This window comes from Eutrigla gurnardus, assembly GCF_963514095.1.
Source record: "Eutrigla gurnardus genome assembly, chromosome: 8".
NCBI lineage: Eukaryota > Metazoa > Chordata > Actinopteri > Perciformes > Triglidae > Eutrigla > Eutrigla gurnardus.
The window spans coordinates 21,506,414-21,519,254 of NC_139922.1; the positions used below are offsets into that span (position 1 = coordinate 21,506,414).

A 12,841-nucleotide genomic window follows, 5' to 3' on the forward strand; every position below is an offset into this window, starting at 1 on the left:
GACGCATTTCAAACCATCTGTCAGAAAAGCCCACGCAGTGTACCCACATTGACACAATACAGAACCGTTTAGGAACCAAAGCTACGATGTCGACCTTTTAAGAAGAGCTTCAAGGGAAAGTAAGGACAATTAGCACCTTTATGGTGATGTTCTGTGTGTGGTTGCTCACATCCCATCATTACAGAATTCTTGTTGAATAATTAACTCTTTTTCTCTTTCATATTCTCTTTGCCTTTCAATCGTTCCTTCTGCATTTTTTGCCTTTATCTTTCCTTTCATCTAGTCGCGATGAGCGAGTATGTGGGAGTTTAAACAGTGAGGTACTACGGGTTGGTTATTGGGAGGCAATCCGGCATTTTGGGAAATCTGCTTGTTTTCTTGCTGAGAGTTAGATGACAAGTTTGACTCCTCCCTCTCGTGTCTGTATGGTGAATACGAAGTTACATCCAGCTGCCGGTTAGCTTAGCTTAGCTTAGCATGAAGACTGGAAACAGCCAGCCTGACTTTGTCCAAAGGTAACAAACATCTGCCCACCAGCACCTCTGAAGCTCAATTAACATGTTACATCTGGTCTGTTTAATTCAAACAAACACTTGTAAAACTTATTTTTTTTATCTGGTTAACTGTTTCCTCATTTCCAGTTTTTATGCTAAAGCAGCGCTAACCAGCTGTTGGCTGTCGTTCCATTCAGTATTTATTGTACGGACCCAAGAGGTATCGATTTCCTCGTCTAACTCAGCAGGAAAGTTATAATCGAATCCATCCCCAAAACTAGTCCTTTCATAAGACGGTGACTTTGAAGAGAGAGGTAACATCATATGGTATTTTTTTTTTTACAAACCTCAAAAGGCCTCAGGATGAAAAAAATAAAATCACCATCATATTAATTGTTAAGAATCCTGGGCTTCAATGTGAAAGTTTAAACACATTTTGGTAAGAGGAAACATGTGCGTGACACATCTCTCCATCACACTGTGGGACGCTCATCAGGTGAAACTGTGTTGACCTTCCAGGACACAAACTACCCCCCCCCCCCCCCCTTAGAACTTTTGGTTTTGTGCTCCACCTCCCCCTTTTTACCCCGTCCACATCGGTGGACAATTTTAGCCCTAGTCCAGCCACAGTAGAGCCTCTGACAGGTTGCCAAAGCTGGGGGGTGGGGGTGGGGGGTGGAGGACTGGGAGGGTGACCAAGCAGTGAAAGCAGGAGGGGAGAGTGAGTGTGTGTATAACTTTGGGCAACATAGGAAGAGGCAGTAAAGGGAACACACTTTCTCTCTTGGCTGCTTCCTTTTGGACTTCTTCACATTTCATCAAAGACCTCTGTGTTCGAAGAGCGGAGACCAGGGAGGACAATTTATTTGCTTTACCAGATAAAAAGTTTTTCTTTTTTTTTGGGTGATCAACAGAGGTTCATTTGCTTTCTTGTTCTTTGCAATTGTATCTGATTACTGCTCCTCTGTCCACTGAGCTTTGAAAAAGGCGTGACCACACAACTCAAATCCCTCCAAACTTAGCTGCAGCTCCGGCTCAGTGTGAAGTGTGAGTCTGGAGCTGGACTGAGACACTCACACACACTCACACACACACACACTCACACACACCTGTTGTTGGCGAGGATTCCCCGGGAATGCGTGCAGTCATGGGCATCTGCGTCATTGCTTGAGGGAATCTGTGCAGCTGTTATCTGGTGGCCTCGGTGGAACGTTACGTTAGAAGTTGACCTGCTGGTCCAGAGAAGACGGGGGAGATGTCGACCTACTACCCGCGCACCAAGGACCTGACTCGCACCAGGAAGTCAGTGACCGATTCACCACCGTCCTCTCCGTCCCCTACAGACAAGAACTACAGAGTAAGAGCAGAACACTTTCTTATAGAGGAAAACACCTTTTGGATTTCAAACTTTATGATTTCACCAATTTAGCAGGATCATTTCTAAATTAATATTTCCATGAGTCATTTATTTGCATGAAGCTGTTAAAATTGATATATCACTTGTTTGTTTAGCCACTATCAAGTCAGTATTTTTTAGGATTAGGCAATCTTTTTCAGACATCTAAACGTACGACAAGAAGGTATGTAAAGTACTGAAGCAATTAACCGATTAATCAGAAAAAAGTGTAATTTTCCAGGTAAAAATAATACGTATTCTGTAATTTCAGCCCCTAAAATGTGAAGAATTGTTACTTTGCTTTGTCATCTATGTTAGTAAACTGAATATATTTGGGTTGTTTAAAGTACAGAAACACATCAGCTTGAACTTGGAAGTTAAAAAGAGCATTTTCCACTATAGGCAAGGCGATTACTTGATTTCCAAACCGGAAGATCAACTGATAATTGAAATAATTGTGAGCTGCAGCCCTCGTAAGACATTTCTACGTGTTTGGACATGTGCCATTGTGAGCGTGTTCAGTTAAACAGGTGTTATTTTGTCATTTTTACACAATTATGTGCACTTTGACCAATAATCCGCCACTCCTGATTCACCAAAGTACTTCATTACAGTGATTTACTAACGTGTGAAGCGCTCATTTGATTTCCCATGAACATTTTCTGGAGAAGGACTGAAGGTTCCTTCTGTAATTTCCTGTTATTTTCTTTTTCCCCGTGCAAGAGGCTTATTCTCGTGGGCGTTGTTCGACTGTGTTTATGTCAGTGCGGCGGACTGTGCAGTTTACTGACAGCCACGTTTAAAGGGACAGAGAGAGAAATGCAGAAACATGAAGCAGTGACTATTTACAGACACACATTTGCTCATCTAATGTTATCTAACACAGCAGAAGCTCTCATTACAGCAGTTTCGAGCAGTGAATGCCTTCATCTCTCTATTTGTCTTCAAAACGTCTCGGTGCTGTATCCATGGTGAAAGTCAGGCATTCGTTTTTCCATGATGTCAGCCGAGATCTGAGTTTTTCATGGGAGAGAAGATGCAATTCAGATTGATGCGGTATTTTTAGCACTTGCTCTGAATGTTTTGATTTAGTAAAACAATGCGTTACAGCTGCGAGCAACAGGAAGACGTATAAACAGGAACACATTTGCGTTATTGGACGACACTCGCATCTGGCAGATGCTCAGTGGTGAAAGTATCCACTTTTACGTGAGCGCCGTGCTCAAGCTGCTCGTACTCAAGTGCTCCACTCAACTTCAGTGGGGAAACGTTTTACTCTTCTACATTTATGTGACAGCTATACTTGTACGAGTTTAGACATCGCTGAGTTGTTGTTGCTGACAGACGCACAGACGGCTACGAAAGGCCCAGTTGCAGGTTCAGAGATCCAAAGAAAAACTTTGAGAGGAAAAGAGGAAAAAGAAGCTTACAGGCTGAAAGTCCAAAAGGCAGGCAGGCAGGAAACGCAGGCAGCTTACAGGCCCGACTCCCTGCTAAGAGCAAAGGAACTGGGCAGGTGTGTATAGTGCATGGCTGATTGGGGAAGTGAGAACAGGTGAAACTAATCGGGGCGGGGCAGACATCCAAAAATGGCGGGAAACCACGCAAAGGCAGGAAGTGAAGTGACAGAAAAGAGAGTTACAGAATAAAACAGACGCATTACATTAGAGGCAGGACTGAGATCTGCTCAAATGTATCCAATATAATAAAAAAATACCTCGACCACCAGATTAATCCGGTGTCCATTTAGAGGTCGCCTAGTTTGGGGATCAGTGGACTAAAGGAACTTGATAAAATGAGCTCCACCTCGACCAACTGTGACAGTAAAGTCACTCCTCATGCATTGTCGTATGTATGTTAGTGAGTAACAGGACATTTTCTTTCTGCAGAATGAGTTCATTCATTTTGGATTCAGGGTTTTTACATTGTGCTATTATTAGTCCTTTTACCAAAGTAAAGGATTTGAGTATTCATTCCATCACTGGGAATGCGAGGCATTTTGAGTCTCCTGAAAAAGAAAAAAGAGGAAGACGCTCTCAGACAGGCTCAGATGTTCTGTAAAGCATTAATAGAGACGGAGCAGTGGCTGAAATGAGAAAAGGTGAGTGAATGTGGAAAGAAATGTCTTTTATGGTTGTATGTCGCTTACAGAGAAGGGGGTGGAGGGAGCGTGTGTGTATGTGTGTGTGTGTGTGTGTGTGTGTGTGTGTGTGTGTGTGTGTTTGTAGCTCAGATTTTCCTTCAGTGAAATCCGGTCAGCTCTGGAGGAGTGATGCTGTGACAGAATGAGGGGAAGAGATGAGACGGAGAGTGAAGAGTCTCCTCACGATGAGTTCACTCTTGCAAACTGCTGTTAACGTTAGTGTTTATGTAACGTGGCGGTGAGGCAAACCACAAAACTGGAGGCAGTTGTGTTTGAAGAACACCCCGTGGTTCAAGCATGCACCCGTTCGGAGGCTGTTTCCATCGGTCTGCCCCCCCCCTGGTGGTTTTGTCCCTCTCCAGGTCTAACGTCTGCTCTGCTGAGCTACACGTGCCACATCTGCCTCCCTCTGTTTTCTTTTCCCTAACAAGGGAATCACATTGGTACAACTACTATCACAATTAGAATATCTGCTTTATTTTGCTGGTTTTGGTTAAATTTGGATTAAAAAAAAGTTTCATGATGAAGATATACGTGTAAAAACATGCATTAGTGTCAGGATTCCATCCTTTATTAAAGAATCAGGTCCTGTAAACCCCACTGGGGCTCGTTTGAGAAGTAAAAAAAAAAAAAAAAAAAAAAAAAAATCCAATTTCACCAATTTGCTAATCCTGTAGTGTGAAATAGGTTTGTGTACAGTCAGGAGCTCTTAATCTTAAAAGAGTTTGGTGAAGTGCCGACGTTGCAGTTCGTCTCCCCAAAAGCAGACTGATGATTTATTCATGTAACCAGCGAGGCCACTCATCCCGGGTTGATTAATGAACGAACACAGAATCTGATGGAGGAATCTTGGAGTGATTGAGAGCCCTTCGTGGTCTCCATCCTTGGGCCTTTTTTTCATCTCAGGTCACGGAGGTCTGCTTTTCCCTGGATAGCTCTGCTTAAAGCACATGCCCACATAAGGACCGGCAGCGCTGGCTCAGTTATGTAAACACTTTGCTGAGGGATAGCTCCTTTGACGCTGTGTGAAATATCCCCCCGGACTCTGCAAATGTGACGCAGGAATAACTTCGCTCTGTTCTCTGGTCTGACACGAATTGTCCTGCCTATAAAACGTCTGCTTTTAATGCAGTCTACATCTGCTTCTTATCTCGAGCAGCTCGGGCTGGTGGCACCACACAAGGTGTTTATTGCTGTTTATTTCTGAAAGGAGGTGTTTAAAGCCCTCCTTTTCCCGGTGGGACAGCAACTCCAAAATTCTGGGTTTACAAAAATGCATCTGAAGACATCACTGATCAGTCTGGACTCACATTGCGGCGGGTTGCAGTGATTGATCTATTTGGGGAGTTTGTTTCAGTGCAGAAACCCTGTGTACACAGTATATGACATGTGTATTAGTACATAAACGCCTCCTCTGGATGGAGCACAATACCCAGACTCCTTGGTGAAGTGGAAACAGATTCAGTACGTGAGCACAACAGGCAGAAATAAGCCTGGCAGCCATGTACACTGGATTAGTCGTGGCAAAAATCCCCCCAGGACAGCCCGCTATCGGTCTGTTCTCTGAGGTCAGACGTCGACCCGTCACCCAGGAGACACCTAGCGTCTGATGCCATGATGTCATCTTCATGCTGTAGGCATTAGTCGCCCGTTCTGAAAGATAAACCGGGCTCAACGGGGAGGGTTGACCTGTGCGAACCCTGTCAGCGCAGTGGTTGGGTGAATTATATATCTCATTTCTGCATCCCCCACGGGACTTCAGGTCTCTGAACACACTGTGATAATTCACTTGGAAGTTTGTTTTTTTGGTTCTCTGTTGTCTCAAAATGGAAAATATTTTACTGGCAAACCTCATTTTGATCCCATCAAACAAATAAATCTGGATGTAACCACAACAGGATGTTTTTTTTATAGCTGTGCTGTTCCCATGCTGAAGTCTGAGTGATCAAACTAACATGGTTTGTTGTTTGTTTTTCAGCATGACAGACTGTCAAGGTGAGGATTTATCTTTGAAACATCTCCCGTAATATAGGACTGTATTTCCTGAGAACACAAATCAAAAGTAAATGGCCTAAAATAAAGTGGCAGCGTGAACTGAATGTGTTACTTTCAGATACGACTCCAGCGGGGAGAGCGCCACAGACAAACCACTGGGCCGCACCAGCTCTTACACTCGGAGGGAGACGAGGCTGGCGGCTCTGAACAGACACGAGCCAGACTCCTCTACCAAGGACTATAAGAAGGTAGGAAAGTCTCAACAAGCACAGTCCCCTCCTGAGTGATTCATGTGGTGCAGAGAGCTGGTGGAACATCTGGATAAGGGCAAGAACATGGATATATAATTGGAGTTTTAGGTAATTAAAAAAGAGCTCATGTTTGAAATTCTCAAATACGAATATACTGAACCGACATCATTTTTTAACTTAACTGGTAAAATATAAGGTAACACCATGTCACATATCTATATGGTAACATATACAAAGTTTAAAACATTTGAAACAAGTGATTTGATTGTACATTTAATATCAATCAAATCAATTGTGTATATCATATTTCTGTGCATATAAATGATGTTGAATAGTCATATTTGATCACTAATAACTGAAGGATCGACAGATTTTGGATAACGTTCAAGATACATTTAAGTATTGCATTGATTTCTTCATTATTTTATGTATTTGGCACCGAAATGATTAAATAAAATCATCGTTGGCCTTGAGATAAAGCTCAGTAGAAATCAACAGCCGTTTGGGCAAACGTGCTTAGCTTCTGTTCTATGCTAACTCACTAATTGACTCTGTCTGATATAAAGGCCTACATGTCGTTTTCTAAATTGTAATACTGAACACTGGTTCCATACGTTTACTTGCTGACTTTTTATATCCTTGTTAGACTGGTTAATGTGTGATTTCACTATTTTTCACCCCCAACTTAGTATTTTGATGAAAAAGATTTGACAGGTAAAAAGAACAGACTCTCTGGAAAAAAAAGATCTCCTTAATCTTAATCTTAATCTCAGATGTATGCAGAAGCTTTGCATGAGAACGAGAAGCTGAAGTCCAGGTTGCAGGACAGCAAACAGGAACTGGTGAAGATTCGCTCCCAGCTGGAGAAAGTGACTCAGGTACAGAAAAACTGTCGTGTTTTTACTGCTTCGCCATCATCCTATTCCCACCTGTGTGCAGAAGGAAGGTCGTGGCTGATTACTCAATGAAACCATGTTCCAAAATAAATATAATCCTACCAACACTTACAATAACAGCACTATTCCACCTTCTAGAGGCAGGACAGAATATCGGAGAGATCCACAGTACTTGAATCAGAGAAAAGGGTAAGTGTATTGTATTTCATCTTGCTCTTCCGCGCCATCATGATAGGTTAATGCATATATTCTAACTTTCCTGTTCAAAGCATAGTTTAGTGGAATGTCACTCTTTTTCCACCACAAGGAACCATATATTTATTTCAGTTGCTCCTTCTGTATTTACAGGAAAAACAAGCTCTTGAGAAAAGAGTGTCAAACATGGAGGATGAGATAAAGGTCAGTGCGTGTAAAAATAAATTGTGCATACTCACCCCGGCTTTAAACGGCATATTACGTCTCTCTTGTACAAGTCATTTATCTCAACACACTAACAGTACTTGAAGGTATACCCGCCTCCAGCCAAGCCCCCTTTTACCCATGCTAAATCAAGCATGCCTAAAGTGTTTTAACAGTGCAAAACACACACATACACACACACACACACACACACACACACACACACACACACACACACACACACACACACACACACACACACACACGGCCCTCACATTCTCACTCCAGGGTTGTTGTTAGCCAGGTGGGCTTGCATTCAAGGAGAGGGAAGGTTAATGCTTCGGGCTCATTAACCACAGTGTTCTGCTGGGCCACTTCCTGCCAGGCTAAGGAGGAGCCTGCACTGCTGCTGCTCCCCTGCTCCACTTATCCCACCGTCGGGGTGAACATTGTGACCTAGTTCCAAGCCGAATACCAAAACCCCGTCCAAGAGCAAAAGACCTGCTTTTGTGAGACATTCCTGCGCCGCACTGTGTGTATTCTGCTTCACAAAGAGAGACGGGGGGGGGGGGGGGCGAGCAGCAGACAGATTTCAGGCCTGAGTGGACGTGGTCTGCACTGTATGTGTGCAGGGTTAGAATTGGACTGTTATATGGCAGTGTTATATTCCTCAAGAGATAAAAAAAAGAAAGTCTGAGAGAGTATGCATGACATGCACACAGTGACACAGACGACATAAATCAGATACATATACAGCAGCAGATGTTTGACCCCGCCGTGTTGTCGTGGTTCCCTCAGCAGGACGCCCCACTGCGGTTCCGCTGTGGGTATCAGCCCTGAGAGGAGGTTGCCTTCAGGGGGAAGGGTGGGACGGTGAGTGGTCGCTATGGCGACGAGGAGTGATTGGCACCTGCCTGTCACCTCACACGATTCTGCTTCTGTCAGAGGCTCGGGCATGTTTCCACGTGTGGACGCACATGTATGTGACACGATGAGCTCAAATATAGGCTCTTACATTTAGTCTATAAATGCTACAGGTTTTCTTTTCTTTAGGGGGACGCTCACTCGCTCACAAAGTCACTTGTTCACGTTTAGCGGGTTGCAGATCAGTCGGATGAGTGCCAACCTGTGCCACCTACCGGAGGAAACATACCAGCAACATTTAAGACCTTCCGATGCAGAAATGTCATCGATGTCAATATTCAAACTCAGACCAACTTAGTTACATTGCTGCGGATTTGTGTGCAGCTATTTCCAAAATCATGGGTTTATCTCCGGTGGAGGGGGGCAGGTTGGACTAGGACCTCCTCGGGTCCAGTAGACTGGACCAGGGGTTTCGGGTGCTTCACAATAATAGACACAGCGTGTCCTTGTTTCCCTATCCATGCCTTCGTGTCTGATTACTTTGTAAGGTCTTTACACTTCATACAGAAAAGAGACATTTATTCCCGACAGCCTCCAAAACTTAATTAATAGCAACTGTGAGATTTAATTTAATATCAAAGAGCTCGATATTAAGAGACTGTAATAAAGGATACTGGTCATTATGCATTCTCGCCTCACTCTGTCCTTCTCTTCTCTCTAGCCAAGGGCACCTCTCCAGAAACTGCACCGTTTTGTTCTCAAAACCAAGGGAACATTATAAGCATGAACTGTTAAGTTCCAAACACAAGCTGGCCTCAAATTTCTTCAATAAATGTGTTTTGGTGTTGTAATACGCAGCTGGATGTTCTCCTCAAACCTCATCTGTGGCCACATTAACGTCTACACACTTGTGTTTGGCTAGCCTGACACAGTACAAGTGCCCTGTGTGTGTGTGTGTGTGTGTGTGTGTGTGTGTGTGTGTGTGTGTGTGTGTGTGTGATGTGGTTTTGCCCTCAGGAATCATGTCAAACCACAGACGTTTCTGTTAAACCACATTGAGGTTCGCCTCAAATAGTCAGGCCAAGAAGAGAAGACGGGGAAATGAATCATTTCTTTCCCTTCGACTTAAAACTTTCTCTTCTGCAAACTTTCAAATAGTAGAATTCAAGTTATTTTTAATGTTTTTTTTTTCTTTATCTGCCTATCCTCTGCAAAGCTATGCAGATAATAACACTACTCAACACTCAAGGAGAACTGCCTTCCTTTGCTTCCTTTGCTTCTGCTATTTCTTCTGAACCCCCCTGTTGTTTGAATATGTGTTTGTAGAAGTTTTGCTGATGAGTCCTCCCCGTCTGTGAAGGTGTGTGGATGCCTGTATGAGTGGATACGTATACAGTCTTTGCACACGGCCCCCCCTGCATGCCTTTTCTCTCTCCGTCGCCCCCTCTCTGGATCTACTCTCCTCCTCTGTGCAGGCCTTCCCTGCTCTGGCTCAGGTCCAGACCTTGCGGAGGGTGAACGAGTGTCTCCTGACCGAGAACCGAGCTATGCTGCGCGTCCTCTCCCGCCTCTCTGAGACGGCCTCCATGCCGGAGACAGAGGACCTCTGACCCTCCGACACCGTCTGTCCTCCCTTCTCCCCCATCCTCTCCACTTCTCAGACACATAACTTCTACACTCCCCCCTCCTCCTGGTGCTTCGTCCTCTGCTGTGTTCCTCTCAGGCAGGTCCCGATGCCCCCCCCCCCTTCCCCATCTTCCTCTGCACTCTTTTAACCCCGCTGACCCCCCCATTTCTCATAAGCCTCATTTTAACGTCCATGTATACTTTTTAGCTACAGCCGTGCATGGGGCTTCACATGACAGGAACATTAGGAGTTTTTTTCTTTGCCTATCATTCCAGTCATTGATCTCGCAACAGTGAAATATATGTGGATCCTGCGTAATGTGCTGTGTAATCAATGCAAAGTTGTTTGCCAAGGAAATAGCCATTCTAGTCAATCATCTGAAGGAAATGAAACGTGCGAGAGATCATTAGCCCTCGAGATGAGCATGTCCTGTGCTGCCGGGGCGAGACACTGGGTGTGTTTTGGTTCATATTTCCCCAAAAAATATTAGAGCAAGGCATTACTATGATGATGGGATTCATTTACTGGAACTTTGGTCATTATACCATACAAGGAATAAAGAGAGAAATTAAAATAGAAAAAAGGGACTCGGGACATGCGAGTTGCCGCGGGGGCCTTTGCTCATTCACCAGTTTTCTGGTAATATGTCACAGCTCGAGAGCAGGGGGGTTATTGTTTGTCTCTAGTAGAGGGGAAATACTTTGGCAAAGAGGGTGGTTATTTTTAGTCATCGCTCCTCATGAGAGACATGACCTAGATTTGGGAAATTGACCCTCGCTCAGTTTCTCCCTCTGTGACTCTGTTTTCTTTCACTTTTCACACGCGGAGCACACACACCCGTTCAAAGTCACTCCTCACTCGCATGACGACGTACCGTGAAGCATGACATTGTTGTTCAAACTTCACTGAAACTTTTAGTCCACTTAGTAGTTGACGCTGCTTGATGATGTTGTATAGTCCTGGTTAAATGTGTCATTATGTTATCTTAAGCTTTAGATGACTCACTTTTTTTTTTTTTCTAATATCATGTCTTTCCTCCCGCTGTCCCAGATCTTAACAGAGCTCAAGTCAGACAACCAGAGGCTGAAGGACGAGAATGGGGCTCTCATTCGAGTCATCAGCAAACTGTCCAAATGAAAAGATGTCTGAAGCTCCTGTTCTGTGTCTGCGGACGCTCCGACCCTGATGGCAGTTTCACTTTCCGCAATGTGACTCCTCTCTGCGTCACAGATGATGGCCGCTTTTTTCAGAAACTAAATTCCTGTTGGGACTTTTTAAAGATCAAAGTTCAGTCAAATTTCACCACGTGTTTCTACATAATTCGTTATTTTCACATTAACCAAATAGGGACCAGTTGTGCCATTTGAATAAGCTTTCAAGGCGGCGTTCAAACTAACAAAGGGGTTCGCATGTAGGTACAGTTTCTAATATTATAACCGCACTTCACACTGAGACATCACGCTCATCGCTACATTGTGCACTGCAGAAAGGATTTTTCAATGTTGTCCTAATTGGGATAGAAGGCCACGTTGGCATGGAGATATAATCGTTATAATTTCAATCAGAATATACGACCACACAGGAGAGGCCCAGCCCGGCGATAAACAGCTGCTCTGGAAGTAACAGCTAGAAGTGAAAATGAATCCACCTGAAGCAGCACAAAAGTAGGTTTTCTAGTTTGCTTCAGACAAAGAATGTGTTGAAACCGGGAAGAAAATCTATACAAGATCTTACAAAAACAAACAATTTGAACCATTTTACTCTCTGATGAAGATATTGAGGCTAAATGAGAGACACTTTTGGCCTCATTTGGTACGATTGCCTGACTGTATGTTATAATTTCTTGTTTTAGTTTCCATGATAACAGGATTTCACATTTGCCAAAAGCTGTTAATTAGTTCTTTGTGGCTTCAGTAGACCTTTTTTTTTTATATTTTTGGCTTTGTAGAGAATTTTGCACCAGTCGCTCAGCTTCAGAACAGCAGAACGACGACACAGAGGAGTCCAAGTGTGTGTGTGTGTGTGTGTGTGTGTGTGAAGGAAAGTGTCCTGTGTTCTGTAATAGAGATATATTTATTTATTTATGCATTTCTTAGTTCTAATCTTTATACTTTGTTTAGTAAAATCTAATTTCTATTAGGTGATTAAAAAACGAAAATGCCAAAACCTTGTGATTAATAATAAATACAATCCATTAAATAACACACATTTTAAAAAAAACACTGTGTGGTGCATTAACATCATCACGGTAAAGGCAGTTAAATTAGTTATTTGTTTTGGACCAGATTTCATGGAGGCTACATTTATTTGTTCCTTCCTCCACAGAAATGTTTGAATAATTTGAAATGTTAATGAGACATGAAATGACGGATGAAAGCGGCGTCTTTCCTGCTCGTTCCTCTTCGTGGAGGTCACAGATTTGTTATTCCTGTATGTTATAAAACTGCCGGACTCAGCTTGTGTTTGAATATCCTTTAGCTGTCTTTAGAAGTGATGGATGGTGTACCGGAGACTTCCGTCTTCTCTTCCCTTTTTATGGACTCGTCGACCGAAGTCCCCATGTTGGATGTTTGACCGCTTGAACAACATGGTGGTTTTTGGAGTCCGACGCCACGGTTATCTTTGGTCACATGACGTACTTCACTCACAGCTACACTGTAGAGCTGCTTCTACGCAGCATATTGTATTGAAGATGTTTGTAATGTGTTGACGATACACACACATGGGTTTGCTCACATTGCTTAATAAACTGTTATAGAAACGGATAATTCTCAGT

At 43.4% G+C, this 12,841-nt stretch overlaps 1 protein-coding gene across 5 annotated transcripts; it reads left to right on the top strand.

Annotated features, from left to right (window-relative positions):
* The first annotated feature begins 1,205 nt into the window (after nucleotides 1-1,205).
* Nucleotides 1,206-11,796, top strand: ppp1r12b (protein phosphatase 1, regulatory subunit 12B). Of its 5 annotated transcripts, none has more exons than XM_084015674.1 (8): nucleotides 1,206-1,851; nucleotides 6,012-6,028; nucleotides 6,147-6,276; nucleotides 7,053-7,157; nucleotides 7,314-7,364; nucleotides 7,524-7,574; nucleotides 9,914-10,161; nucleotides 11,116-11,796. In XM_084015674.1, the coding sequence occupies exons 1-7, from the start codon at nucleotides 1,750-1,752 to the stop codon at nucleotides 10,046-10,048; spliced, it is 591 nt and encodes a 196-aa protein (XP_083871800.1). In that variant the 5' UTR covers nucleotides 1,206-1,749; the 3' UTR covers nucleotides 10,049-10,161; nucleotides 11,116-11,796. The 5 variants fall into 5 exon arrangements, with proteins under 5 accessions (XP_083871800.1, XP_083871803.1, XP_083871804.1 ...); XM_084015677.1 differs by lacking the exon at nucleotides 9,914-10,161 and adding an exon at nucleotides 8,373-8,447 and having other exon boundaries at nucleotides 1,207-1,851; XM_084015678.1 differs by lacking the exon at nucleotides 9,914-10,161 and adding an exon at nucleotides 8,376-8,447 and having other exon boundaries at nucleotides 1,207-1,851.
* Nucleotides 11,797-12,841: the final 1,045 nt, after the last annotated feature.